This window comes from Rosa rugosa, chromosome 7 (assembly GCF_958449725.1).
Source record: "Rosa rugosa chromosome 7, drRosRugo1.1, whole genome shotgun sequence".
Classification (NCBI taxonomy): Eukaryota; Viridiplantae; Streptophyta; class Magnoliopsida; order Rosales; family Rosaceae; genus Rosa; species Rosa rugosa.
In genome coordinates, this window is record NC_084826.1 from 13,218,490 (window position 1) to 13,246,333 (window position 27,844).

At 39.1% G+C, this 27,844-nt stretch overlaps 3 protein-coding genes and 1 long non-coding RNA gene across 5 annotated transcripts; 3 read left to right on the forward strand and 1 right to left on the reverse strand.

Moving 5' to 3' along the window:
* The first annotated feature begins 3,850 nt into the window (after positions 1-3,850).
* LOC133721517 (ethylene-insensitive protein 2.1) lies at positions 3,851-12,119 on the forward strand. 2 transcript variants are annotated; one of them, XM_062148153.1, is made up of 8 exons: positions 3,851-4,158; positions 4,841-5,895; positions 6,173-6,259; positions 6,354-6,464; positions 6,548-6,766; positions 7,518-7,700; positions 7,806-10,637; positions 11,397-12,119. In XM_062148153.1, the coding sequence occupies exons 2-8, from the start codon at positions 5,647-5,649 to the stop codon at positions 11,778-11,780; spliced, it is 4,065 nt and encodes a 1,354-aa protein (XP_062004137.1). In that variant the 5' UTR covers positions 3,851-4,158; positions 4,841-5,646; the 3' UTR covers positions 11,781-12,119. The 2 variants fall into 2 exon arrangements, with proteins under 2 accessions (XP_062004137.1, XP_062004138.1); XM_062148154.1 differs by having other exon boundaries at positions 7,521-7,700.
* Positions 12,120-12,911: 792 nt separating this feature from the next.
* LOC133723338 (uncharacterized) lies at positions 12,912-13,555 on the forward strand. The gene is made up of 2 exons (XR_009852937.1): positions 12,912-13,073; positions 13,186-13,555. It is a non-coding gene; the product is annotated as an uncharacterized LOC133723338 (long non-coding RNA).
* An 819-nt stretch (positions 13,556-14,374) lies between these two features.
* LOC133722872 (uncharacterized) lies at positions 14,375-17,571 on the reverse strand. The gene is made up of 4 exons (XM_062149730.1): positions 16,866-17,571; positions 16,595-16,672; positions 15,799-16,037; positions 14,375-14,485 (listed from the first exon to the last, which is right to left on the reverse strand). The coding sequence occupies exons 1-4, from the start codon at positions 17,569-17,571 to the stop codon at positions 14,375-14,377; spliced, it is 1,134 nt and encodes a 377-aa protein (XP_062005714.1).
* A 2,511-nt stretch (positions 17,572-20,082) lies between these two features.
* On the forward strand, positions 20,083-26,690 carry LOC133722873 (uncharacterized). Its single transcript, XM_062149731.1, has 6 exons — positions 20,083-20,170; positions 23,768-23,930; positions 24,164-24,244; positions 24,498-24,554; positions 24,756-24,869; positions 24,975-26,690. Exons 1-6 carry the CDS (start codon positions 20,083-20,085, stop codon positions 25,012-25,014), a joined length of 543 nt encoding a protein of 180 aa, XP_062005715.1. The 3' UTR covers positions 25,015-26,690.
* Positions 26,691-27,844: the final 1,154 nt, after the last annotated feature.

Below are 27,844 nucleotides of genomic sequence, written 5' to 3' on the forward strand. Positions count from 1 at the left end.
GAATCGAGTTTTATTTTTTTATTTTTTTTTTATGAAGGAATCGAGTTGATATTTATGAAAGTTATGAAATATTTGTAGTTTATAAACTGCACTGTTAACCAATTGTTATATATAGCCATATAGGAAAAAGATAGAGAATATATATGAATATTATGGTCGACACGGGGTGGAGTACTAAATGTTTTCCATACATAAAATGAAAATTACCAATATACAACCAAACACTATCGTTGTGTTGCCACTACACAATTTTATGCTGAGATTCGAATGTATTCGATTAGTGATATGAACTCTTGTAGTCAAATGCGTACCTTCAAGTCCAAGTAGCAAACATTGCCAAAAACAAAAAATAGTCCAAGTAGCGAAGAAGATTAGAGAACTGACTAAAATGAGTCTCACTAAGACTTTAAAAGGGTTTGCTTCCTTCTCATGCATAACGAAAAAGAAGTTGAAAAGGAAAATTCAGAACTCCAAAGAGTTTGACCTGGAGACTAGACAGCACAAATTGTCTCTTTGACATCCCATTAAATTTGAACCCTGCAGTAAAAATTAAAACTAATTATTGAATTCCAGAAATAATAATGTACTCATGGTGTTGTGTAGGTCTATGCTTTTTTCCTTGCTTTCTCTAGTTTGTTTTCTTAGTTTGGATTTTGCTTTTGGACTTTTAGTTCGGTTTTTGCTTTGTTTAGATTATGTATTGCGCTTTGAGTTGTACTATGAAGAATTTTCGGATCTTTCTAGCTTGACTGAGTGAGGTCGTTAATATTAATGGAACCAGATTCCGTTTCCCTAAAAAAAAAAAATTAATTATATCCAAAGAGATAAGATTTTTGATGATGATAAAGTCCGCCAAAGTTCAATAGTTTGTCTCTAGGATCACGAGCTTTCCACCCCTATAAAACTAGGCTTTTTAGGGCAGTTTCCTTCTAATGGAGGACACCAATACGGCACGTAACCATTGGCCAAAATTCAATTAAAGGCTCTATATCTTTAATCTTAATTTTTCTTTCACGTAGTATGCGGATGTGACTCCTCACTTTTACGTTTTAATTGTGTAACAGCCTTACATAACTAAATAATATACTTTCTTTCGAGGTTTAATCTCCATTAATATCTCTATCCAACAAATTATCTTGATTTGGGGTTTGGAATTGGGGACCTCTCATTACTTTGTCAGTATTGGAATTTACAGACTCTGTTATTTTGTTAGTTGAACTGTCCTTTTTGTTTTGTTTTTTTGCATAAATGCTCCAGGTAATTAATATGGAAAAAGCAATCTAGTACGTTACGGTAGATGAGTAAAATATTCAATTCCTGCCATATATTTAATAAAGGCTGATGGTGGCGTACCAGCCTATGCTCTAATTCCATATGAACCCATATTTTCTGACCAAAAAAAATTTCTGGTCATTTCATACCAAAAAAAGGATTCCTCTTTTGGTTATAAAATTTTTGGTAGTCAACATAATATCAAAATCATAAATAAGTCTTTGAAATAAAATAAAATTACGAATTTTTTTTTAACCAACAGAGATAACGAAATTGAACATCATAATTAAGTTCAACGATGAAAATTTGAGAAATTTGATTATAATTGAGATAAGGCAATTACGATCGGTGAATTAGTTTGAAAATAGAGTAGTTTGGCCGGAGCTAAAAGGAGTAGTCAAGATAAAGTTTGATGACACTAAAGAGGTGATTAGGGTGTTGGAGGTGCCACTGGGAGCCATTTTGTCGGTTGGCATTTTGCTACCGATCTTAAAAGAGGTTTGCATCTTGACGTCAAGTTTTTTCATGGATTTTGTGTAACTTAATTGAGATAGGTGGGGGTGTATAAGAAACTGCATGAGGAGTCTGATTCAATAACTTTTATTTCAGTCTTGTAGTAAGATGATATTCATCTTCATCCGTTTGCCTCTCTTTTAAAAGCACGCAAGTTACTTGGAGATGTAATTGTAAAAGTGAAGTCTCCTGCATTTATTTGCACAGATAGAGTTGCCAATATGCTTGTTAGCCTTATAATTGGAGAAGTTTTAGATGATCTTTTTATGTTTGGCATTTGGTCCTCAGTTTACTAAAAGAAGTGAGACCTTATCATTTATGAAAATCTACGTCATATTTTCATTTTTGACTATAAATTATTAATTGAAAGGCCTAGTAAATTCTGATTATTGTTACTGGGTCGGGATGCTTCAAGAAAAAAAGTTACTTAAGACAGTATAAATTAGCGCCATCGAAGGCGAGAAGCGGTGTTCGACACAGAGGCATGGGTCGCGCCCAGCGATGACTGTTGGGAGTCATTTTTCTGGCGTAGATAAGCATGGGAGATGAGGTTATTGGTAGAAGCCGGCGTGGATTTACGTTGGAATTTCGATGGAATAAATTTCTGGTGGTGATTGGGCACCTGCGGCTGCAGACGATGCTTTTGATGGTGGCGATAGGTCTGATGGCGACGACTCTTCTTCTGGAGGCGACGCTACAGGTGGCCGCGGCTTGCTTGACGCTGGTGTTACAGATCTGGCCGGATTTGATTAGCGATGCTTGGGTGTCCAGATCAGATAGCTGGGGTGTATGATTGGGCTTCTTTTAGGCCGAAGGTATACCTCAGTTGGGCTTGACCATTTGGATTTGGGACACAGGAGGTGTTCCGTATGGTATCTTGGTTATCCATATTATTTCGGGTGTACCGTGTTTATGTGCAGGTAGATTGCTCATCTCTACAGTCTATAAGAGATCTCAGTACAATATTGCTATGAGTACCACAATTGCGTGCCTGGCGAACAATGTTACTTGTGCTGGGACGAATATAGTTTTGATTGGTCTACCGATCTCTTGCATGCCCGGATTGCAGATTTTGATGGTTTGGTTTCCAAATCTCAAGGTCGTGGCAATGGTCTCATTGTTGGTAATTATCTTGAGGAGGCTGGGAATTTACCTTCAGCTTTTTGCTAGTTTCTCTATAAGTGATTCATAGCAATATTTTATTGTACATGAACAACCTGTTGGTGTAGTATACCTTCTAGTTTGTTCTAGCTTAGCTCTAGCTTCAAGCCGTTTGTGGCTTGTGTCTTCTACCAAGGTTTTTCGGGATGTCATTCTAAACGATTGCAATCGTTAACAGTTTCAATGAATTCACTTTTCAAAAAAAAAAAAAAAAATTTACTTATACTATTGATAATTTAGTGACTTGGTGTTATTATCAAATATATATGAAGAACGATATTTTAACAAAATTACAATAAGAGTAATTTAAGTAGTATTTAAGCAACGTTGACATTCTTAATTGTGGATCAATAAAATTGTTAAATTCGGTTTAGTTTTTGAATGAGAAACTTATTAAGAATACAAAATCTTACGTAAGTTATCTATATGCGTGTGAATGTTTGTCAGACTTAGATTACGTAATGACTTGTTATAAATTTATGATTTTGAAGATTAACGGAAAAAAACTCTTTTAAGAAACCACTTATTTGAGATAATTAATTACATCATAAATATAATTATCGGTTCATAAACACATCGATGTTGTTTAACTTCATAAATTTTCAATTTCATTTAAAGTCATCGTTCCAAAAAGCAAAATTACGAGAGTTTTAACACAAATTGTCTAATCAGCAATCTCATTCTTGCCTAACCTTGGTCTTTTTCTTTCTTTCAAACATAGGCAACAAAAGAAAGTGTACAGAAAATGGGAATAAATTTGACAAAATAGGAGATACATAATTCTATAAAAGAGACTAGGAAAATTGTTAATTGCCCTTTGGACCTTTCCATCGACATTTCTTTTCTATGTTTTCCATAAAACCCAATATAAAAAGAACACATTTTTGTGAACCTTTTGCTCAACCCTCACTTTCACTATCTGTCTTCCTTTCTCTCTCTTGAAGATGGCCTTGAAAGCCTACCCATAATTTTCATACACTCTTCTTTCTCTTTCTCCTTCTCTCTCTACCAACAAAATTTGAGCTTTCTCTCTCTCTCTCTCTATCCAATACAAGATATAACTATGTGCATAAAATATATAAGCTTTGTGGCTTTCATTGGAGGTCCTCTGAGATCTACTGCTTGTGTAAGACTTGGATTAGATAGAGATTGGCCGAGGAACTGAACACAAACAATATAACAGAAAAGGAAAGCTCAGAGCCTTAGAGGAAGGTAAGCTAGCATTTCGAAAACCCTAAAAACCAATCCTACTCATAAAGTAGAGACCTTTTATGCTCTTTTGGCTTGATTGATCATTTAATTGAACCCCATATGCATCATCATCCTTGGTATTCGTGTAAATGGGCTTTTGGGTTCTGCTTCAGATCCATGGCAATGGATTCTGGTAAATTTCTCAGCACCCAGATTCCCTTAAGGGTTTTGGGTTGTCTTTGAACTTCACCTTCTGTTAAAGTTTAAACCTTTATCTGCCTCTTGATTCTGGTTTGGGGTCGTTTTTCTTTTCCAATATTGGGGGCAAAGATCTGAGGTGGGTTTGGAGCCGGGTTTTTGCAGTTCTTCTGGGAATAGTTTTTGGAATTTGATTGGTTGCTATTAGACTCTTGTTATTCAAGTTTGAATATTCTCTGTACCAGTTTCTCTCTTGATCAAATTTTAGAAAGGTAAGCATGTGTTCTACATGGAATTCATTGCTGTTAATGTGCTTACTACATGGTGTAAATGAACTTGCTTCAGTACTATTATGGCTGTCTTAATTTTTGAGTTGGTCAAAGCAATAGATTACTAAGATGCATTGATATTGATACTTGCCCTGTTTTTTTTGTTCTTTGTTTTTGGGTTATTTGCCCTGTTTTTGTTTTTGGGTGTATCAGACTAATGCGGTTTTCTGAATCAGGATTGGATATCTGAGGCAGGGTATCAAGTGACTGGACTAGTTGGAGTTTGTTGAGTGTCTGTTAGTTGTGCTTTGTAATTTCCAGTAGCTTGCTTCTCAAGGATTGGATTGACCATCTAACTATAGTGAGGAGATAAAAAGAGAATTTGATGGGGTAAACATTCTACTCTGCAGTGGCATCCAATTGGGAATGATTGAAATCATCAGATTAGTATCTGATGATTACAGTTAGCTCTTAATGATTGAACATGTAGTAGTCATGAAAAAGTTGTTTGATCTGCGCAAGTGTATTGGAATAGAGTGCGCGGCCACCTTATCAGGACCTTCATTGGATGTACTTTCTTTAGGCATTTATCTTATCCAGTGACAGTAACCTAGTTCATGTATTGTGGTGTAAGTAGCTGTTACTAGTGAGCAGTGTCTTGTCACATGGGTTGGAACACTGAGAATCCAACAGTCGTGCAGTTTATCTAGGGTTGTACTCAATTGGCGATCCTGTGGCTTGAAAGTGTTTATCACTAGTTCTCCTGTATTAGTTCTTTATGCCCTCATCATTCCTCCTCTTTAGTGTGCCCAAATTCTAGGCCCTCTTTTCCCTGTTTTGCTCTTGTCACTCTTCATCTATCTCATCATTAAAGTTCTTCCATCTTTCCTTTTCTTCACAAGGAGCGGCTAGCTCAGTTGGCAATTCTAGTTGGTTCAGTAATTCAGGAAGTCCCTCTGCAAGCTGAACAGATCCATCTTATTCCCACAAAAGAAAATCATTGCACTGCCAATTTCGCTTGTCCAAGAGTCTGATAGCTCATATGGAATCTGCTAGCTCTAACACTAACAATATGCCAGGCGTTGTCCATCAGTTGCTTCCTGTTGTTGGACCCATGCTTCTGATTGCAGTTGGATATCTTGACCCTGGAAAGTGGGCGGCAACTGTTGAAGCAGGTTCCCGTTATGGAACTGATCTGGCTGCAGTAATGCTTATATTCAATTTGGCTGCTATTTTATGTCACTATCTGTCAGCACGGATTGCTGTAGTCACTGGAAGAGATCTTGCTCAGGTACCATTCTTTCTTATTTGGGGTTTTGTTAACTTATCATTCTTATCATTGTCAGTAGTAGAAGTGCTACTTCTAATGCGTACTAGCATACACTGTCTCCTCATTGCATCTTCTTATTTCAAGTCTTATCTCTCTCTCTCTCTCTCTCTCTCTCACACACACACACACACACACACACACACAGATATTATAGACAGACACATCTTCATATGATTCTTGTTAGTTGGGCAAGTTTTTAACACTTCTTTTTCTTCTTAATTTTTGTTTATGCATGTAGGTTTGCAGTGAGGAGTATGACAAGGCTACGTGCATATTCTTAGGAGTACAAACAGAGATGTCGGTGATTGTGTTGGACCTTACCATGGTAATTTCTCTTTCCTCATCAGTGATAATCTGTAGTATCATTGTTGAAACCAAAGTTGGTATACTCGTGTTATATGGTTGCTCTGTTTTTCTAGATCCTTGGTATCGCACATGGACTTAATCTTCTGTTTGGGTGGGACTTGTTCACTTGTGTGTTTTTGACTGCTGCTAATGCTGTTTTATACCCTCTTTTTTCCACCCTCCTGGTAAGTATTGGAACTTGCTTTCTTGTATTACTTTACATACGGTTGCATTATCGTTTACAAAATAGTTAGCTTCCTTATTTCAGGAGACTTGCAAGGCGAAATTCCTTTGCGTATGCATATACATTGCAGGATTTCTACTGCTTTCCTTTGTTCTTGGAGTATTTATCAGTCAACCACAAGTGCCACTTTCCATGACTGGGATGTTAACAAAACTGAGTGGGGAAAGTGCTTTTTCACTGATGAGTCTTCTTGGAGCAAGTATAATGCCCCACAGTTTTTATCTTCATTCTTCTATTGTGCAGGTATTTGTGCTTTTAATGCTCCTTTGTTTTTGGATATATTCCTGAATATTAGTTCATGCATGTGTACCTTTGTTTTATCTGGAGACATTGACGCGCACACACAGAGACATATTATGTATTACTATGTACTGTTTGTTTACTAGTAGTTAGCTAATAGTTGTATCTTTTTTGTTGTTGCATATCTGTGTCTTTACGGCTTTTGGTTTACACACAATTATTCATTGCATAGTGAATTCATACAGGAATTTTGTTTAATAAAATCCTTGAAATCACTCTTCTGTGTGTTGGATGCCTCATGGATTTCACAAGTTGACTTATTTAGACATGCATAGAATATGCAGTGCCCAGCATTTGTATTGTTTCTTAAATCACTTTCCTACTGAGTCATATGTGCTTCTAGTTTGAAAGAGCTTTGACAAACTAATTTGATTAAGAAAGTCATATGTTTCCAGTTTCAATAGTCAGTGCACTTCAATAGAGACCACTGAGCCGCATAGGCACAAATCTTCTTTCTTTCTGACTAGAAAAAGAAGAAAGTTCCAATAATAGGAGAATATGAGATTCTCTTGCTAAAGGGATTGGGTCTGAAAATTAACACTTAAGACATGAGCATCAAACCATCAACTAATCCCTGTTGCACCACGAAGTTCTGTTCCCTCCTCTCCATCTTGTTTTTTAACTAAACATGTTCACCTATAGCTGATTTCGGTGACGTTCATATCTGTCAACTTCCATTATTGTAATTTTGCAGCAGCAGCAGCAACAACCAACTGTTTCTAAGGATGCCTTGTGTCAGAACCATTTTGTTGCCATCTTCTGCACCTTTAGTGGTATTTATCTGGTGAATTATGCCCTCATGACCTTAGCAGCAAATGTATTCTACACTTCACGTGGTTTGCTTACATTTCAGGATGCAATGTCCCTAATGGAACAGGTTTTAATTTCTCTCCATGATCACTTGCTTTTGATGAATTAAATTTACAATAATCGTTCAATACCATGCTGCACTCTCAAATTTAAGTCTTTTCAAATTATGCAGGTCTTTTGGGGTCCAATAGTACCTGTTGCCTTCTTGCTAGTTCTCTTTTTATCAAATCAAATCACAACATTAAGCTGGAGTCTGGGGGGACAAGTAGTCTTGAATGATTTTTTAAAACTAGACCTTCCTGGTTGGCTTCACTGTGCTACAATCAGAATCATTGCCATTGTTCCTGCTCTGTATTTTGTTTGGAGCTCAGGAGCTGAGGGGATGTACCAACTGCTTATATCTACACAGGTGTTGGCAGCCTTGCTACTGCCGTCTTCTGTGATCCCTCTTTTTCGTGTTGCTGCTTCAAGACAAATAATGGGAGCCCATAAGATCTCTCAGTTCGTTGAATTCTTAGCCCTCATTACACTTATTGGGATGCTTGGATTAAAACTTGTCTTTGTAGTGGAAATGATTTTTGGGAATAGTGATTGGGTGGATAATTTGAGATGGGATGCTGGGAGTAGTATGTCCGCACTTCTCATCACTGCTTCTGCATCATTTTGTTTGATGATTTGGCTGGCAGCTACACCGTTAAAATCTGCAAGTGCTCGATTAGAGAACCAGGTGTGGAACTGGGATATGCCTAAGGGTGTATCTGAGCCATTTAGAAATAAGGAGGAGATTGATATAGCTGAACCTAATTATCATAGAGATGCAAGTGTTCAGAAGCATGAACCATCACCATCTTCTGGGAAGGCTTTGGATAGAGATTCAGATACAGCGGTTGCAAATTTTGATTTTGTTCTGCCCGAAACTCTCTTGGAGCCTGATCAGGAGCTTCAATCAACTACCTCAGAGGAAAATAGTTCTCTTAATACCTTTCCTCGCTCCGCCAAATGCAGTAAGGAGGAACCCACATCTGTGGTGGAGTCAATTCGCCTCCCAACTGTGGCTAGTGAGGTTTCTGATGTTACATCACTGGGCACCAGTACTGTGAAAGTTGAATCAACAGAGCCAGTTGAGAAGACTCTTGAAGTTGAAGGAGACTTACCAACTGAAAAAGATGATGATGAGGGAGATACCTGGGAACCTGAAGATTCCTTGAAAGAGGTTTCTGGGGGCCCCACTTCATTGACATCTGAGGGTCCAGGATCATTCAGGAGTCTCAGTGGAAAAGGTGATGAAGGGGGGAGTGGTGCTGGAAGCCTTTCAAGATTAGCAGGGTTGGGGCGTGCTGCTAGACGGCAACTAGCTGCAGTACTCGATGAGTTTTGGGGACAGCTGTATGATTTCCATGGTAATGTAATTCAAGAAGCAAAGGCTAGGAAACTGGATCTGTTGTTGGGGTCTGATTCAAAGGCTTCTTCTGCCGCTTCCTCCGCTTCCTCCGTGCTGAAAGATGATACCACTGCAAAGGAAGTTTCTGGATACTTTCCATCTGTAGGAGGCAGAGGATCTGATCCTTTAATCAACTCAAGTTTATACGACTCCGTAAATCAGCCGAGGCTGCAAAACAGTTTAGAATCATCATATGGGGCTCAAAGGGGATCTTCCTCATTATGGTCTGGCCACATACCGTTGCTGGATGCGTATGTACAAAATTCAACCCGCAGTATTATTGACTCGGGTGAGAGGCGCTATTCAAGTGTGCGCAGTATACCATCTTCAGACTTGGGTGAGAGGCTCTATTCAAGTGTGCACAGTATACCATCTTCTGACTTGGGTGAGAGGCGCTATTCAAGTGTGCGCAGTATACCAACTTCTGACTCGGGTGAGAGGCGCTATTCAAGTGTCCGCAGCATACCATCTGCTGAGAGCTGGGATTACCAGCCAGCCACAGTACACGGTTATCAGATTTCATCGTATCTTAATCGTAATGACAGAAGTTCTGGTAACTTGAATGGTCAAATGGAGTCACCAGCCCTAAATTCTGCTTCTTCATTGGGTGCTGGAAACTACAGAGATTCACTTGCATTTACCATGGGGCAGAAGTTGCAAAATGGGTTGGGCTCTGGACAGGCCTCCAGTTTTCAGAACCTTATGGTATCTCGACATAGTCTGTTGCAATCTGAAAGACCATATTATGATGTACACTCTTCTGGACTTTCTGAGAATGTGGTAAATTCAGCCAATGCAAAGAAATACCACAGTTTACCTGACATTCACCGCGATCTCTACATGTCTAATAAAAGTGCTCAACGGGATGCTCCCCCTGGGTTTGGGAAAACTAATTATGAATCATCCTTGTATCCAAAATCTGGTGCACGGACAGGAGGTCCTTTGGCATTTGATGAACTCTCTCCATCAACAGTCTATAGAGATGTTCTATCATCGCAACAGAATTCTAATTTTGGCACTGGATCCCTCTGGTCTAGACAGCCTTTTGAGCAATTTGGTGTAGCTGATAATAATTGTTCTATTGGGACTGCAGTTGGTAGTAGAGCAGGTTCTGCAGGTCAGGACGCTATGTCAGTTGCAGATTCAGAGGCGAAGCTTCTTCAGTCTTTTAGACACTGCATTGTGAAGCTTTTGAAGTTGGAAGGGTCTGACTGGTTGTTTAGACAGAATGATGGAGTGGATGAGGATCTAATAGATCGTGTGGCTGCCAGGGAGAAAATTCTTTATGAAGCTGAAACTAGAGAGATTAATCGAACAGTTCACATGGGTGAATCTCAGTACACTTCTGACAGGAAGTCAACTTCTGCAATAAAAATGAATGATGCAAATCTCACCCATCTCATGGTTTCCTCAGTTCCTAATTGTGGGGAAGGTTGTATCTGGAGATCTGATCTAATAATAAGCTTTGGGGTCTGGTGTATCCATCGGATTCTTGATTTGTCCCTTATGGAAAGCCGGCCAGAGCTCTGGGGGAAATATACTTACGTTCTCAATCGACTTCAGGTAAACACTAAAGCCTTCTTCTTACATATGATTCCAGTTTTTGCAAGTTAAATATGGTTTCTACTCAAGTTAATTGTCTTGGTCGAGACTGGTCAACCAATCAGAAAAAGGTTATGACTTGTGGTTATGCCCAACTTGAGTTTGACGAGGCAACATCTGCATTGGATCCTTGATCCGACTGTTGTGGAGATTTTGTTGTATTTATTTTACTACTATGGGTTTTTACAGTTTATTTCTTTTATGAGTAATACTCCTTGAGAATTTAGAGTTGTCTAGTGACAAAGTTAGATGAAAAGAGACAGGAAAGGGGAAGAAGAAAGGAAAATAGGAAATTGGCTAGGGTTTTGTTCTCTACAGTTGTCAGTATCGTCTTAACACAAATCTCATATTAAGTCCCATTGATAGTGGCCAGTCCAACTCAGATGAGAAGCAGATATAACAAAATAACCCCATAAAAAGATTCCTAGAAGTTCCTAAACCAATTAATGTAAAGAGCTAAATGGAGTCCCCCTGAACACAACTCAGAAAACAAACTTTGTTGAAGATGAGGTAGAACTTCTGTCTAAAAATTTTCAATTTTTTATTACGCCTACTTATGGAGTGTATTATTTTATTGGTTATATACAGACAGGACTGTTGCTCCTGGCATTGCACTATGCCACCTATAGTATACAAGTAGATCATCTTATTATGTTTATTTTTATTTGCAAAGCTTGTCCTTCAATGATGTTAATGACTGGTCTATCTTCTTAATTACAGGGGATTATTGATTCTGCGTTTTCAAGGCCTCGTTCTCCAATGTCTCCATGCTTCTGCCTTCAAATTGCAGCAGCACAGCAGCAGAAGTCTAGTCCAACATTTTCGAATGGAATGTTACCCCCTGCTGCAAAACCAGCCAGGGGAAAATGCACTACAGCTGTAACGCTCCTGGACATAATCAAGGATGTGGAGATTGCAATCTCTTGTCGAAAGGGCCGAACGGGGACAGCAGCCGGTGATGTGGCTTTCCCGAAGGGAAAAGAAAATCTGGCATCTGTCCTCAAACGCTACAAGCGGCGATTATCCAACAAACCTGTTGGCACTCAGGAGGGGCCTTCCGGTTCACGGAAGGGTGCTCCAACATCTGCTCCTTATGGGTCATAGCTTTCACATACACATCACAGTTTATCTCATCTGGGTTATTGAGCTGTTTTTGATTTTGGGACAACGGCTCATCTTTAGGATCAAATTGCTCAGGCGAAGCAGAGAAGGGCTGCTCTTTTGGATCATAGTGCTTAGTCATTTCAAATTCTCTCATTGTATCAAAGCCATTGCTGCAAAATTGTATTTCCTTGTATGTTGACATATACATAGGGTAAGAACAGCTGAATCTGTAATTGCAGCCTCATCAAAGAAAATGGGTAGAAGGTGAAAAATTTGGTTATTGCAATTTTTGTGTTGCTTGCTTCTGTTGTTCTAATAAAATGGAAAGTTTAAAACCGATCGGGCATGATGGGGATCTCAATCCAAGCCTCGAGTATGCTCCTTTTGGAATTTTGGACTCTTACAACTAGTAAACATCACTGTGTCGAAACATATCATATTGTGAGGTTCATAGGATCTCAAGTATTATCACTGTCATATCATTTGGTGGAAAAGTTTCGTAGCATAACAGATCTTATGAAACTAATAATTGACGCTTGGATTAAAGACAAGCTCACAAGCTTAAACAACTTGGAGCAGGTTGATTTATCTGGGAAACAGACAAACTTACAAATGCTGGTGAAGCAAGTAAAGTAAGATGAGACATCTTCAAAATAGTGCTCGGTCGGTGTGTAATAAGTAATAACATCAGTATACTCCCAATAAGTATGGTTTAGTCATAATAATGACAATATGTTGCTTAAACATATAATAAGATTTTGAGTGAACCAAAAGACGGATCAAACTGCAAAGAGACTTGGGTATTAATTTAAAATTTTTCAAAGGGATAATATTTTTACTCAAATCGATTACGCAATTGTCTCACGTTTTTAGTATCTTGATCAGAATTATTCTTTTTTTGTGATTAGATCTCAAATTTAATCAAAAGAAATGAGGTAGTCATAAATATAACATGAGATTTTTTAACTTACGTAAATTATCTATTTTATTCCGGATAATTAAATGATTTTTAATTTAATTAATGACTCAATTTATGGAGGTAAGAAAAAGTTTGGACCAAAAAATGGACTTGTCATTCACAAGTCACCAATAAAGTAGTAACAAGTATCCAGCATCCAAGGTCATCGCGGGGCCATGTGGAGAGTTTATAGGCCTCCTCACCATTACAGTATCATCGGCACTGATTCATCAGCGCATTTCGCTCCCACTTTACTCTCTGCTTTGCTCTCTTGAACTCCAGGCTGAGGTGTACTCGCTTCGTTTGAAAAACAAAGGCACTCCCAAGACCAAAAGGTAACCAAGTACTAGCTCGTATCCATTTCTCAGTTGATCGATGAATCATATAGATATACAAACCTACTTGATTCTGTTTTTCATTAACTTGATTATATACATCGATCCATAGTTTGTTAGCCTGAAAATCAAAGTCGGAAATGGGATATATAGTGGTGCTATCGTTGCCGGTGATACTGTTCATCCTGATCGTAGCTCTTGCCTTTTACCTTCTTGGTAGGGCAAATGGCCGGAGAGAAGCAGTTATTGCTGGACGTCCTCCGGTTCCGGCGCCTCCATTCCAACCCCACGAGAAGCCAGCCGAGCAGGTCTAGGGGATAAATATCCTTTGTAATGAATTAATTGTTAATTTCTGTGTTGTAGATTTGAAATAATTAATTAGTTCCATCCCTTGTTATATTTCATCAAGATTTTTTTGAGTTGAATGGTGTTAGACTTTATTGATAACTAATAAACAGATTAATGAATACATTTCTCAGATTCTATTACATCTTGAATGAAGGAAGGAATATTAGACCAAAAGAAAGCTTGATCAAAATCTGTAGCATGAGCTGCCAATTTGTGCGCAGCCATATTTGCCTCTCTTCTAGCATGAATAATTCTAACTTGGTTCACCTCTTTCAAATCTTGTCTGAGGTCGTCATATAACCTTCCAAGAATCACTACAAGGGAAAACCCCTTTAATGACAAACCAGTTTTGTCTCCCATTCAAACAAATTTGTCACCCATTGGTATGGGTGACAAAATCATTTTGTCTCTAATTTCGTCTCTAATAGTGCGTGACAGATTCTTATCACGACAAGTAAATTTTGTCACCCAACCATAAGGGCGACAAAATACATTTTGTCACCTATACACCTATATTTTGTCTCCTAAAATTGTTCACAATTACCGGGAAATCCTAAATGGCGGGAAACTAGATTGCGGGAAAACTGAATTTGAAGGCCATTTTTTTAATATTTTAATTCAGTACATATATACTTTTGTATTTATGTTAACTTGAAACATTAACAAAATTGAAATCAAATGACAGTCAAATTGAAGCGTTCACTTTTATTCCAAGAAAAAATATATGGAGATGTAGCATTGATTAACCAATATCCAACATCAATGTACTAAATAGACAACAACATAAACATGTTCACTAAAAGATACTACCAAGTCAAAATATTAAAATTGTGGCCTTATAAACTACTTCCTCATCTTCGTGTTCTTCCTCGTCCTTATCCTTAGGCATATCATCATCCATCACCATAATTATATACAGCATAGCCTTGAACGGTAGCAACTTGACCCTCAATCTACTCCATGTTCCTCGAAAGCTTTTCCATTGTACTTGTCAGCTCAGAAGAAGAAATCTCTGCCTCTAGGATCATAGACCAAATTCTACCCAAATTCGCCAAGATATTTACCTGCATAGGGAGATGAAATTCTATCGAATGGAACCAAAAAAGCCACAGCACATGGAACTAACCATAACCAACAGCATAAAACAGAGCAATGGAAACTTAATCCACTGAAATCTAAGATGTGGCCCAAAATAAGGAAGCATAATATAAAATGAGAAGGAATGAGTTGATCACTGAAATGGTGAAGCCAATAAAACCTGGAACAAAAACTATTGTAAATCATCACCACCACAAATCAATATAACTCAGATCATAGTAGGCTGCCAAAAAGGCAAGTACAAGAAAAAAGTTTGAAAGCTAGATAGTGGAAACCAATAAAGCCGAAGCTCTACCCATTCCAATTCCGGACTGCAGCCTCCACCAGCCAAATCCTAAAACACATCAATAAAACCATGATGCATCATTATTCTAATTGAATCAAGAAGATTTGGAGGAATAAAATTATAAAAAGGAGTAACTTGATCACTGAAACCAATAAACCCGATAACCCAACGACTTGCTGTAGACCCCAGCAGCCATCACCATCAAATGAGCCAAATCCTAAAGCACTGCACGAGGTAGGGGATCCTTCTGCAAATCCTTGAGCTTGATCAAGATGGGTTTCCACGCCATAGAAACAGTGTAATCATACCATGAAAACCCAGAAAGAAAACCAAATCAAAATTAGATCTTGAGCCCTAAACAGACCCAAACGAAATCCACCCCACTTCGAATCAAATTCGCACAATTGACAATACTAAATTATAATCAAAGATCAACACAATCAATGAGCATGAGAGAGGAGAGGAGAGGAAAGACAACTGACGATCACGGCAACATGGAAAATCAGAAATAACGGGCATTCGAGGTTGATTCGTCAAAGAGCAGGCAACACTCAGCAGTGTTAGTGGGAGACGTGAGGAATGGGCGCGGCAACTCTTCCTAAAAAGAAAACTTATTTAACTGTTTTCTCAACACCAAGAAACCTTACGACGTCGTATCTTATTGCCAAAATAGAGTTAGCGACAAAAAATTATGCAATAGGAGACACGTCCTATTGCCTCCCCTATTCCGCTTTCAGTGACAAAAAATAGTTGTCCCCTATGCTAATAATTCGTCACTGAAAAAGCGGTGAATTATGTTTATATATAAGACAAAAATTTTGGTGACAATATTAGGATTTCGTCGCCTATCAGATGTTTAGGGGACAAAATTTAGGTTTGTCACAAATAATTTTGTCTCTAAAAGGGTTTTTTCTTGTAGTGAATATAATAATTTTGCAGCTCCTCCTGACACACTTGTTGCTTCAAAACCAAACAATCAGTCTCCAAAATTACTGGACATAGACCATGTTCCATCACATAACCAAATGCTTCCTTACAAGCCAAGAGCTCGACATGTTCAACAGACTGAACTCGAGTAACTACCTTCCCCACTGCTCCCAAAAAAGTCCCTTGAGAGTCACGGACTAAGAAACCAATTTCTGCTTTGCCAGAGCTCGGAGTAAAAGCTCCATCAAAATTCACCTTCAACCAACCCACAGGAGGGCACTGCCACTTCAAAATTTTCCTAGTTCCTTGAGAACCATGTAATTTTGTATTGTGAAAAATAAAGTTACTCAGTCTGACAGAAGACATGAGAGCTATATCATGAGCTAAAGTGATTTTGTTTTCCCATACCCTATCATTCCTTTCTTTCCAAATTCCCCAAATAAAATGCAACAGTTGATCAAAGTCTGTTTTTGATAACTTCCCAACACACAAATTCAACCAATTAAGAGCATCCATCTGATCAGAATCCCCCCCAAAACAACTGCCAGCAATTTGCAAATTAAATTGGTAGACAACACTTCTCTAGTGAAAGCACAATCTCTGGTAAGATGAATAATTGTCTCCACCTCATTGCAAAAAACACAACTCTCATGAGATTCTAAAATAACATTCTTTGATGCCAATCTGTCTAGAGTAGGCAGAATATTATGACAAATCCTCCAAGCATTAACCTTTGTCGTGCTAGGGATTTTGGCATGCCAAATGTTCTTCCACACTCTTTGATTACTCACAACAGAAGGAGAAAGAGTATATGCAATTTTAGAGAAAGCATGATGATATGCAGATTTGACAGTAAACATACCTTGTTTCCCCAAACGCCAAGTCAATCTATCATCCAGACTTCTAGCACTCAAAGGAATTGCTAGAATAGCTTCTGCATCTGAGTGTATAAAAGTGGAACGAATTTTATACTCATCCCAAGAATTAGGAGGAATAATCAACTCACTCACCTTGGCCAAATTAATTATCTTGCACCGGTCCCAACAGCTGTGGTTTATGAGTAATAGTATTAGGAATCCTAGAATCCCGCAACATGAGAACATTATTTCCATTCCCAATTTGCCAATGAGCACCTTCAATCAATAAATTTCGAGTAGAAAAAATGCTACGCCAAGAATAAGAAGGAGTAGCATGTTCTTTTGCATTCCAAAAAGAACCATTAGGATAATATCTAGCTTTGTACAATTGTGCCACAAGAGTATCTGGGTTAGAGACAACCCGCCAAGCTTGCTTCGCCAACATCGAAGAATTAAATTCTGATAAGCTCCGAAAACCCAAGCCACCCTCTTCCTTGGCATGACACAAATCATCCCATTTCTTCCAATGTATTTTACGTTTATCATCTGTACTCCCCCACCAAAATCTAGCACACATCTGCTCAAGATCTTCACAAAAATTCTTTGTCAATTGAAACACACTCATAGCATAATTAGGGAGAGCTTGAGCCACCACCCTGATCAAAATATCCTTACCAGCACCACTCAACATCTTGCCTTGCCAATGCTTCAGTTTTTCAGCTAACCGCTCCTTTATATAAAGGAAGGTAGCTATTTTCTTGTGTCCTATGTAAGTAGGAAGACCTAAGTATCTCTCATGGGACTCCACCACTTCAACACCCAACAGATTAGCCACTCTATCTTGCTCACAATCTGCAACATTCTTACTAAACACAACAGAGCTTTTATGAAAGTTAACAACTTGACCTGAAGCCCTTCCATATGTCTGTATAACATCTTTGATCTGAAAACAAGCTTCCGGAGTAGCTTGAGCATATAGCATACTATCAAGATGATATATATGCAAACTGCAAAGTGGTTGTGTACGTTATGTTCAAGTATAATACCAAAAATGTAATTGTTTAGGCTGTGGATATGAACAAGAATTTTAATTAAATCATTTATATCTTTTGAAATTAAGCTTATTGCCATTGCTCTCCATGAAATGAACCAATGGAAGACCTTTTAAAAATATATGACACCACAATAATTGAAATTGCAATTGCTCATCTATGGACAATTAATTCCTAGGTTCACTCCTAGGGTAAACGAGCATATTCACCCCATTATCGATTGATATACTTTTACTTAATAAATTTATAATTCAACGGTCAATATCTTAAATTGGCCTTTAAAGATCATCTCTGTAAAAAATCAATTGAATCGAAAATTGTTTAATTATCTAATTAAATCAAACAAATTGATGGTTCTAACAACACTTACTACTATTATGATAAACCGTCCATGTATTTCATAGAAATGAATAACTAAAAAGTCTTTAATTTGATTGATTTTTTACAAAGTTAATCTTTGTATTACATTATACAACATGAATGGTTGGATTAGACAATTATTACGTTATTATGCATTAATCTCAAAAGATGGTGAGTATGCTCGTTCACCCTAGGAGTGAACCTAAGAATTGTCCCTCATCTATTATGTCATAAACTTTTCCTGTGAAGTATCAAACCAATTTTAACAGACTGCAAAACGATCTTTTGTAAGTTGCAACCATTACTCAACTCATTGAGGCTCCCGAAAAGTCGGAGCGAAACCGAAACCGAAACCGAAACCTAAACCTAAACCTAAACCTAGGTTTCGTGAGCAGTGCGGCGACGCTTCTTGGCTCCGATATGCAATAGGGCACTCCGGCGTTGCAAGCGGTAAGAGGATAGGGCTTCATCTCCTTCATGCGGTAAGCGGAGGCTATTTTGGCCGGAGGAAAGAGGCGAAGTACAGACTTTGTTGTGGGTTTGCAAACGAGACCACGTTTTGCTTTGGTGGGATCGGGTTTGACGAGGAGGAGATCGGAGTCACGGTTTCGGGACTAGAGGAGGAGCGAGGTCGGAGAATTTCTACTAGAGATTGGTGTTCAGATCGTCAGTTGAGGCTTCTGTTTCGTGCTTGAAGAACCAGCCTAGTGCAACAAGTACAGTCGTTAGCACAGGCTTTGGTGGGAGGCGAGATGGTTGCCGTGGTCTCCTGCCTGGGGAGGCCGCCAGACTGATTGGGCGGTGGCTGGAGACTTCTCGGAAGGGCCGGATTCGGCGGTTGGGTGTGAGGAGCGTAGGGTGTGGGCAGTGGGCCTTGGGCCTCTGCCTTCCTGGGTTGCAGAAATGCAATCTAGAGAATTGGGCTTAGGTTAGCCCAATTCCCCTATTTTTCTCACACTTGGGTCGGGTTTGGGCTTTTTGGGGGTCGTCTGTCCTGCATCTGTTCCTAGAATGTTTGCTATAGGTGTGTTGAATGTTGCGACGTACACCAAAAGCGTCTTAGGCGTCAAGATGTTCAGGACATTGGTTTCATTTTAGGGCAGTGTAGAATTAGAGAGTTTTTAAATTCTGCATTTTCTTTTTCCGCAGTTCCTTTAGGATTTTATGAAGTATGGATTTCTTTTGGATTTAGTTCTCTTTGTGAGCTTGCATTGTAATATGAGGAGTGTTCTGTACCCTTCATGCTTGGTCGAGTGAGGTCGTATGATTTACCATCAATGGATTAGTTTTCCGTTGCCCTAAAAAAAAATTTTTTAACAGACTGCAAGATCATTGATAAAAAAAAAAAAAAATATTGGTTTCCTAAACCAAGTGCAATTACCTAAATCCAATTTAATCTGGGCTCATGAAACCCACAACCTTCACCATCAAACCGGCCGGAACTATAGAATTAAGATTTATTTAGTTGGCTGCAGTTGACTTCGAGTCCTCTGACTTTGTTCTGATGAAAAAAATTGCACACATTTATTCGAGTTATAATAGTACCAGGTGTCAGTCATACACTCATAGCTGACCAGTATCCTAAACCAGTGAGGCAACGATTATTGAAATAAAAACAATTTCGCTGGATTCCTATCAGAGAATGATATTGAGAGATTTATCAGATACTTATTTTATATATAATTGAACCAAATTTACTACTTATTCCTTATAGACAATTAATTTACTATTCATGTTAATCACCTATCGTCTTCAGTTTTATAGTGCAGCAATCAAAGACATTTCTTTTATCAATCAATTACTATTCATGTCAATTGCCTGACCAATTCCAGTAATTCCTTGGCGAAGTAGGACGTTTCTTTCTCCCTTCATCAGCTTGATCAACAATACATTGGATTTCTAAAACATATTCATTATACATCGGATTCCAAAACCAAGTGGAATCTTAAATCCAATTTAAGTGAAACCCCACATGTTATAAAGCAACCATATATATATATATATAAGAAACCCCCAGCTGCTGTGTTCTGATTTAGATTTGGTACCCGTATCGGTTTCAAGCAGACTTACTGGCTCAAGCAATGTCCTGCAAGCAGAAACTGAAGGTTTGGAAGCAGGTTAATTTAAAAGCTGTTGTTCAAGCAAGCTACAAGCATTTACTCATTGAAGGTGATTCAAAGACCCTCTCGACTACCTCAACAACTCGACTCCCCCCCCCACCCCCACCCCCCGGGAGAATGAAGACAAATATAGCTATAAGATAAGATAAGTTTCTTTCTGCCAAGTTTGATATGATTTCCTTGCACATATCTATAGAGAAGCAAATGGCATGGCTGATGCACTAGAAAACGCACTATATAAAACTAAGCAGCATAACAATCTCTGGAGAAACATATACTTATATATAGAAAGCAAACTCGTAAGAGCAATATGTCCTTATATAAAGAAATCAGTACCATGCCACCTTATTAACTTGCTTTACGTTCAAGAGCAATATATACTTTCATTTAGCCCTCGATTGACGTTAACATGGAACAGTATCTGTATCTCATCACTATCAGTTACATAAAAAATTGGAAATTAGTATCCATCGTCAATTTTTTTTTCTTTTTTTCTTTTAATTAAGAAATAAGAGATTAGGCGATATTAGCTCATCGGAAGTAGAGAATGTAGGGAACAAGTATAAATACATAAACATTTCCAATATTACATCCAAGATGAGCACATCTCATCAAATAAGTGCCTATCCAGAACGCACAAACAGGATTTTTGATGTTTTGTAACCACATCCGAGATAGGAAGACTCCCAAAAATGAGCCTTTCTTTGATCATTTCGGCATTTGGCCTTTGAAACTAACATGGATGATGGATTAGCTATATATCTTTCATGGAAATCTTTTGAAAATATCTCCAGTCCATCCACATCTGAGTGACATCGTTTAGATATATTGGTTGTATACTTATGTGTATATATCGACCTCCTTTCGACCTTCACCCCCTGTCAATATCTGTGGGCTAGCTGTAGGTAGCTAGCTATAGCTATTTTCAGAAACCAACAACGTATACATATCGACATTGAACTTGATCGATCACGAGTTTACCAGATCTGTGGGCCGTAATCTCAGTGATTTGACTCTCTTGATCTTTCATCTCTATATTGATATGTATATGATGATGTTTTTTGGAGGAGATATGACTATGGATTTATACAGACTCTAAGTAAATCAATATGTCTGTTCATTATCTCTTTGAGAGACACGCTAATTCCTAAAGACACCTATTGAAATAAAGATATGTATCCTTTTAATTTGAAAGATCATGATAAATTATCATCGGATATTATGAAATAATTTCCTTTCAAAATGGGGTGAGCTTGACCTGTGTTCTTGGTATTTTCAGAGCCATCCATGAATAATGTATTGTGAAGAAACGAAATGAGCTGCTAGCTTGACCCATCAGACTGTCCTGTGTACTAGTCACGTGCTATCGACCCCCCAAGACCTTGTTTGGTTTGCAAGTATGGTAGCCTGGTAGGCAAGGCCGCCAAGCCACGTGACCCATGCATAGTCGACCTTGCATGCATGGCTTCCAAATCTACCACTCCTTCTCCTTTGGTCGTCTCTTCCTATTTCCTAAATTCCTTTTGGTTATATCACTATATCCAGCTCCGTCCTTGTGTTCATGGGAAGATAGCGATGAGCGAGACTGGCGCTTTTTTTATCATAACACAATAGAAAAGTAAAGACTCTTCGATCTCATGAACAAAAGGGCATGCATAAGCTTTAATAGATAATTGCTGTCGCAATAATAATGCAATCGTCACCAAATTTATACGATATATATAAGTATCAATATTTTAATATCTAAACAGTAAGGATACAACAATATAACGTATATCAGCGGGAAATTCAATAACTATATCAGTTTTAAAAAAAATAATAATAATAGCATACTTAAATTTCAATATTAATTTGATGAACACAACTGATAATTTTAGCACTGTTAAACCATTTGTATTTGTATCAAACTCACATGCGTAGCCTACTTCGCTTCCATATAATTATTAGACGTATGGTGGTAAGTGGAATTTGTGGAAGGGATGGTGTGATGCATGCTTTGTTAATTATGAGGTTGGTTTTGGTAGGTAGGTTTTATTTATAACATGGATATCCAGCTTATTTAAGTTTTTCCTACAATTATTCCACTATTCAACTACGGATTACGTAGAGAGATCTGGATAACAAAAAGGCAAAAATATATGCATATTATAAATGGAAATTATCCCCATAAATTCCATAACTAGATAATATCAGAACCACCGGGGAAAAGGTCAATGCTAGCTATTGAGATTTAGGCTTATCCTATAGGAGAATGCATATGCTTTAACACGTGCATATTGCAAATTCCATCCCATCTTCTTCATCTACAAAAACAAGAAATTCAATTCGAACTTATTAGTTATTAGTCATGATTTGACAATTTGAGTGTAGGCCATCCTCTAAAGCTAAAAGTCTATCATATTCGAGAAATTCTTGCATAGGGGCTGCCACACCACGTGGCAGTGCGGCCCATCCAATCAGAAGAAAGAATTTTTTTTTCTCTTTTCTGAAACTGCCCCTTATTTTTAATGTGAAATACCTAAAATACCCCCCTGCTTGAGCACTGATTGGGCCACCGCACTGCCACGTGGTGCGGGTGCCGTACGAAAGTCTCTCTCATCATATTCAATAAGAAAGCTCTAGGGTCGATATATTAAATAGGGTCAACAACAAAAAATGAGTCTTGATTTACCTACCAATACAAGTCATACAACTATTGAGCCACATTTTGCCAAAACAAAGATAATGTATTTTTTATTTTTTTTTTGTCAAACAAAATAAGGCCATTTCGGCCCTTGTCAGCTATAATTGGCCCTATTTGGAGTGTCGGCCCCGCCCGGCCCTTACGAGAAGGGCTTTAAGGGCGGGTAAGGGCTTACATATTGAAACCTCGGCCCGACTTTAAATTTCGTTGACTTTGATTAAGCCCTACCCTAAGCCCTAAAATTTAAGGTAGGGGCGGCCCTGGCCCGGCCCATAATGACCCCTGGAAAGCTCCAAAACTCCAAAAGAATAAATGGGGAGAGTGATCAAATTTTATTAGAACGTTGTACATTTTTCTTTATAGATTATGCTAGTATAGTATATATTTGCTACTTGAATGGAGTGGGGCATTTTTGTTTAGAAAGAGGCCTAAGATAAGGGCATAAGGCATCGCCTTGCCTCCTCTACTTTAGATTTCCTATTCCCAAATTAATATTGTGGACTCCAGTGTTTGGCTTTGAAAGGAAAGAAAACGAAAAAGAAGTGTTACTGATTATGCCATTTCATTCCGTATTCTTATGAAGCGGATTATAACAATCGATTTTGATTGGGAAGAAAACATCTTATAGGGACATCATGAAAATATATAATGTATTATTTTCTCATCAGGTGACCATGTTAACGGCGTTAGGGGTGGGCATAAATGACCGAAAGACCGAAAGACCGGAAGGAACCGATCCGGACCGGCCGGTTCGGGTCGGGTTTTAGACTAAAAATAAGTGATTTCGGGCCGGTTCGGTCCCTATATTCAGTGTGCCGGTTCGGTCCCGGTTCTTGACTTGCTTGAATGCTTGGCCGGTTCGGTCCCTGTACTCAATGTGACGGTCCGGTCCCGGTTCTTGACTTGCGGTGACTGCGTGGACCGAAAAAACCGAAGTCCATTGTGTTAGTATGGATTAGTAAGTAAACCTAAACTCTAAAATCCCAAATCGTTTTTCCTCAGTTCCTCACTTCCTCAACTCTGCGACGCCGCCTCTCTGGCTCTCTCCCTCACAATCTTTCTCACCTCTGCGGCTCTGCCTCTCAGCTCTCAGCTCTCACAATCGGTCTCTTGCGTCTCTGTCCCAGGTACTTCGCATTCATCACTTATCAGTTATCAAGTACACATAGTACAGACAACCCCCATGTTCTGAAATGAACTGGGTTTCTCTCACATTCTTGATTCTTCATCACTCACTCTCTGCCATTTTCTCTCTTTCATTCAGGTACATATTCATCAGCTATTTTTCTTTTACATACTGATACTGGAACAGTGGAACTTGTTCATTGATTTGGATCCGGGTTTTCTTCTATGTAAACGGCTTGCTTGGCCAAAACGACGACGTCGTGTTCAGCTTCGCCACGACCTTCTCCAGCAGCATCCCGCTGATTTCCGGCGCCGGTAAGTACTTCCTCTTCTAGAATGACCTTCAATTTTGCTGGATTATCAAGTCATGATCTTCAATTTGGTGTGCCCCATTCTGCACTCATACAGATATAAAATTGTGCCTGTTGATTTCGATCTTTCTGGTAGCAATTGTGCTCTTGATTAGGGATTGGAGTTAGGAGCGATTACTTACTGGGCTTGCTGTGAAGGCTTAGAATTTCAGTTTGGTCATAACAGCTATATTTACCACTACAATTCGTTGTTTCAGGTTAATCCCCATACTCATCAAGTCAAGTTGTGTGATTTTGGAAGTGCAAAAGTTCTGGTATTCCCTTCTCCCAGTGTTTCATATCTTAAAGTAGAACATTTTGTTGGTGATAGAACAATATATAAAGCATGGGTGATTCATTTAATCCACAAACTCCCCTATACATTTTTAAATGAATAGTTGTTCTTGTGTTCCTGTTCAAGCATGGGTGATTCAGGTTCTCTATGCAGTATAAGAAATTTCACTTAATTTATTTAGGTTTTATCAGAGGTGTTTCCAACTTCCAAGTCCTTTCTTTACCCTCTGTTTTGGCCTTTGTAGCCTCTCTTCCCAGGTGAGAGTGGAGTTGATCAGCTTGTTGAGATTATTAAGGTAAACTTTCTTTGGCCTTGTGTTTGTTAGTTTATCAACTCAAAGTTGATCACTGAGCTTATGCCATTTCAACTGAGTTTGCATTTTTTTTTTCTCTGTATGTAGGTACTCGGCACCCCAACTCGTGAGGAAATCAAATGCATGAACCCGAATTATACAGAATTCAAATTTCCACAAATCAATTGGAATCGGAAACCCGAAAACGGGCATGTTTTGTCACGGTCCGGGTTTATCCCGGTCCCTGTTATTTGCAACAACGGTCCCGGCCCGAATTAAGAATGCCGGTCCCGGTTCCGGTCCCGGTTCCTGTAAAACAATTACCGGTCCGGGTTTAGGCCGGTCCCCATTCTCTGCATCTGCAAGTCCGGTCCGGGTTTAGCTTTGCCGGTTCCGGTCCCGGTCCCTGTAAAAGCAGTGCCGGTCTGGGACCGTGCCCAGCCCTAAACGGCGTCACACGCCTGTTCAGAACTTCAGATAAATACGAGCAATTATTCTCAGATTTCAGATTAATACATGATACTACCATGCGGTGGTTTGACTTTCAATCTCAAAATTTCTCGCTGAATACTTTTCCTAACAACTCACCAACCAATGACACGGCAAAGGATCATTACAAATGATAATCCCACATACTCAATGCATATATACTCGATGCATATAGAAAATAAATTTGTGGTGTGTACAAAAGAAACCAAATAATAATAATAAAAAGATCCTCTTCATTATTTGTTTGTCTTTAATGTTGACAATTCTCTACAAATCGTTTTTTTTTTTTTGGTGATGGAAAGATTTTTATTCAAACTAGAACTACATTATAAGGAAAAGACCCAAAAAGGGTCCAAAGAAAAAAACCAACAGACAAAAACAAACAGCCCTACAAGCTTCAACCACAGTGCAGATCTACCAGGAAAGAGATGACGTAGTAACGATGCTGCCACTAGCCAACCCCAAAGGTGACACAGAAACGTCACCAGATCGGCCGGTGAAAACTTGGAGTCCAACCAAAACAATCCCGTGCAAGAACAGCAGAATAGAACCCATCGAAAGATCTCCATAACCCAAATCTCTGAACCATACAAAACATCCTCAGAAACAAACACAGAAACCAAAATAGAAGAAAAAAAGAAGAAGAGAAGAGGAGAAGGAGAGTGATCCGCTGAGAGATCAAAGGGACAGATAGCTGAAGACCGTGCAGACCCTTGTTGCACTACCGTATTTAACGGGTTTACGTGTGGTAATGGGAAAACCCCGTTTAAACAAACAATCCAAGCGATGCCGACGACGGAGCTTCGATGGACCAAGGAGCTATCGGTGAAGTGGAGTCCGATGGGTGAGGAGGATGTGCATCTTAACCATGAAGAATTAGAGATTTGAGACAAAGAGTACGAAAGAAGAAGTAAAGATAGAAATGATGGAAAAGACATGAGAAGGAAGAGGGATGGTGGGGAGGGTGAAGAAAATAGAAGAACTAAGGAATGGTAGAGATGGGTATGCTGAAAATGAAAGATTAGGAAGGGTTGGAAGAGGGGATCTGGGAAGGAAAGAAAAGCAAAGGTAAAAGGGAAATCATACTTGCCACCACCGAGGCAGCGGAGAGCTACCACAAGAAGAGTAGGGGAAAGCCTCACGAAGAGGGAAAATATCTCCCTCGACTTTCAAGCCTAAGATCCAGATCGGAGTGATCTAGATCTGGCAAGAAAGGGGGGGAGGAGGGGGAAAGCTGGGTTTGCTAGAGAGAAGACAGAGTTTCTCTCACTAGAAAAACTCTATGTGGTTTAGAGTTTTTGGGCTCGATTATTCTCTACAAATCGTTGCATAATCGTTTTGTTTGTTAGAATTGTCTATACTAGACAATATGATTAATAAACCAGCTGACATTATATATGGCTAAACGACACAAAACAAAAGAAAGAGGGCAGTGCTGGTTTTTTTTTTTTTTTTTTTTTTTTTTAAATGCAAGGGGTGTCAGTCCATTGATAGTAAAGTAGGAAACATTACAAGTATGATTCACTCGGACTCTGGGCAACGACATAAGAGAGCCATGAATGAATAATCTAAAGCAAGCCCTAGACTACTCAAACATAATGTAACCATGGGAATAAGCTCCAAGGAAACACTAACCTTGATACTACCAGGTAAGCCTCCGAACGCGGTCAAGAGTGTTCCCCGATATTATTCAAAGACCCGAAAAATCACCCTACATGGAGGGGCCTTCCCCAGGCTCAATGAACAGATAAAAAATAAAAATTGCCGGCCCACCAACCTAGCTAGTTGCTAGCCCGATACAAAAAAAGAAAACCCTAACAAAAAAAATAGGCCCAGAAGCCAAAAATCAATAGCAAAGAACCCAAACAAACCCTAGCTGCCATCCCTCCAAACCAGGTCACCGTCAACCGCTTCGATCTTCCTCCCACAGGCAACCAAAGCGCCCTGCCTGCTAACTCCTTTGACCAGTCACCATAACATTCACCGTTGAAAACGAGTTGGCTCATCCAAACAGTAAACGCCGCCGCCATGGCTTGGACCGTTGCTAGCATCACCGTAGCTGATCATTATCGCATCAGACCAGACACCATCACTGCCGTAGACAACAGCCTCAAGAGTAAACCCCCACCCAGCCAGCTCTAAACAGCCCAAAGAGAAGGAAGAGAGGTCGCCATCTCGGGGAATCAAAACCAGAAAATCTTTCGTCACCACCCTAGATCCACCACCGGCAGAAAGAGAATGAAGAAATAAGGGAGGTCGAGACCACCCGTATGCCTGAAACCAGCCAAGGCTGCTTTCACTGAACATGCCGCCGCCATCCCCATACCCACCACTGCCATCAGAAGAAGAGACGAGAACTAGAGCAAGGACGAAAAAGAGGAGACGAGCCATTTTAGTGTAAAGGAGGCCGTGCTTGACTGTAGATAGAATTAAATAAGAATAAAAATGGGAATGGACTAATGTAGCAAACCCTGAAATTCATCTATTCC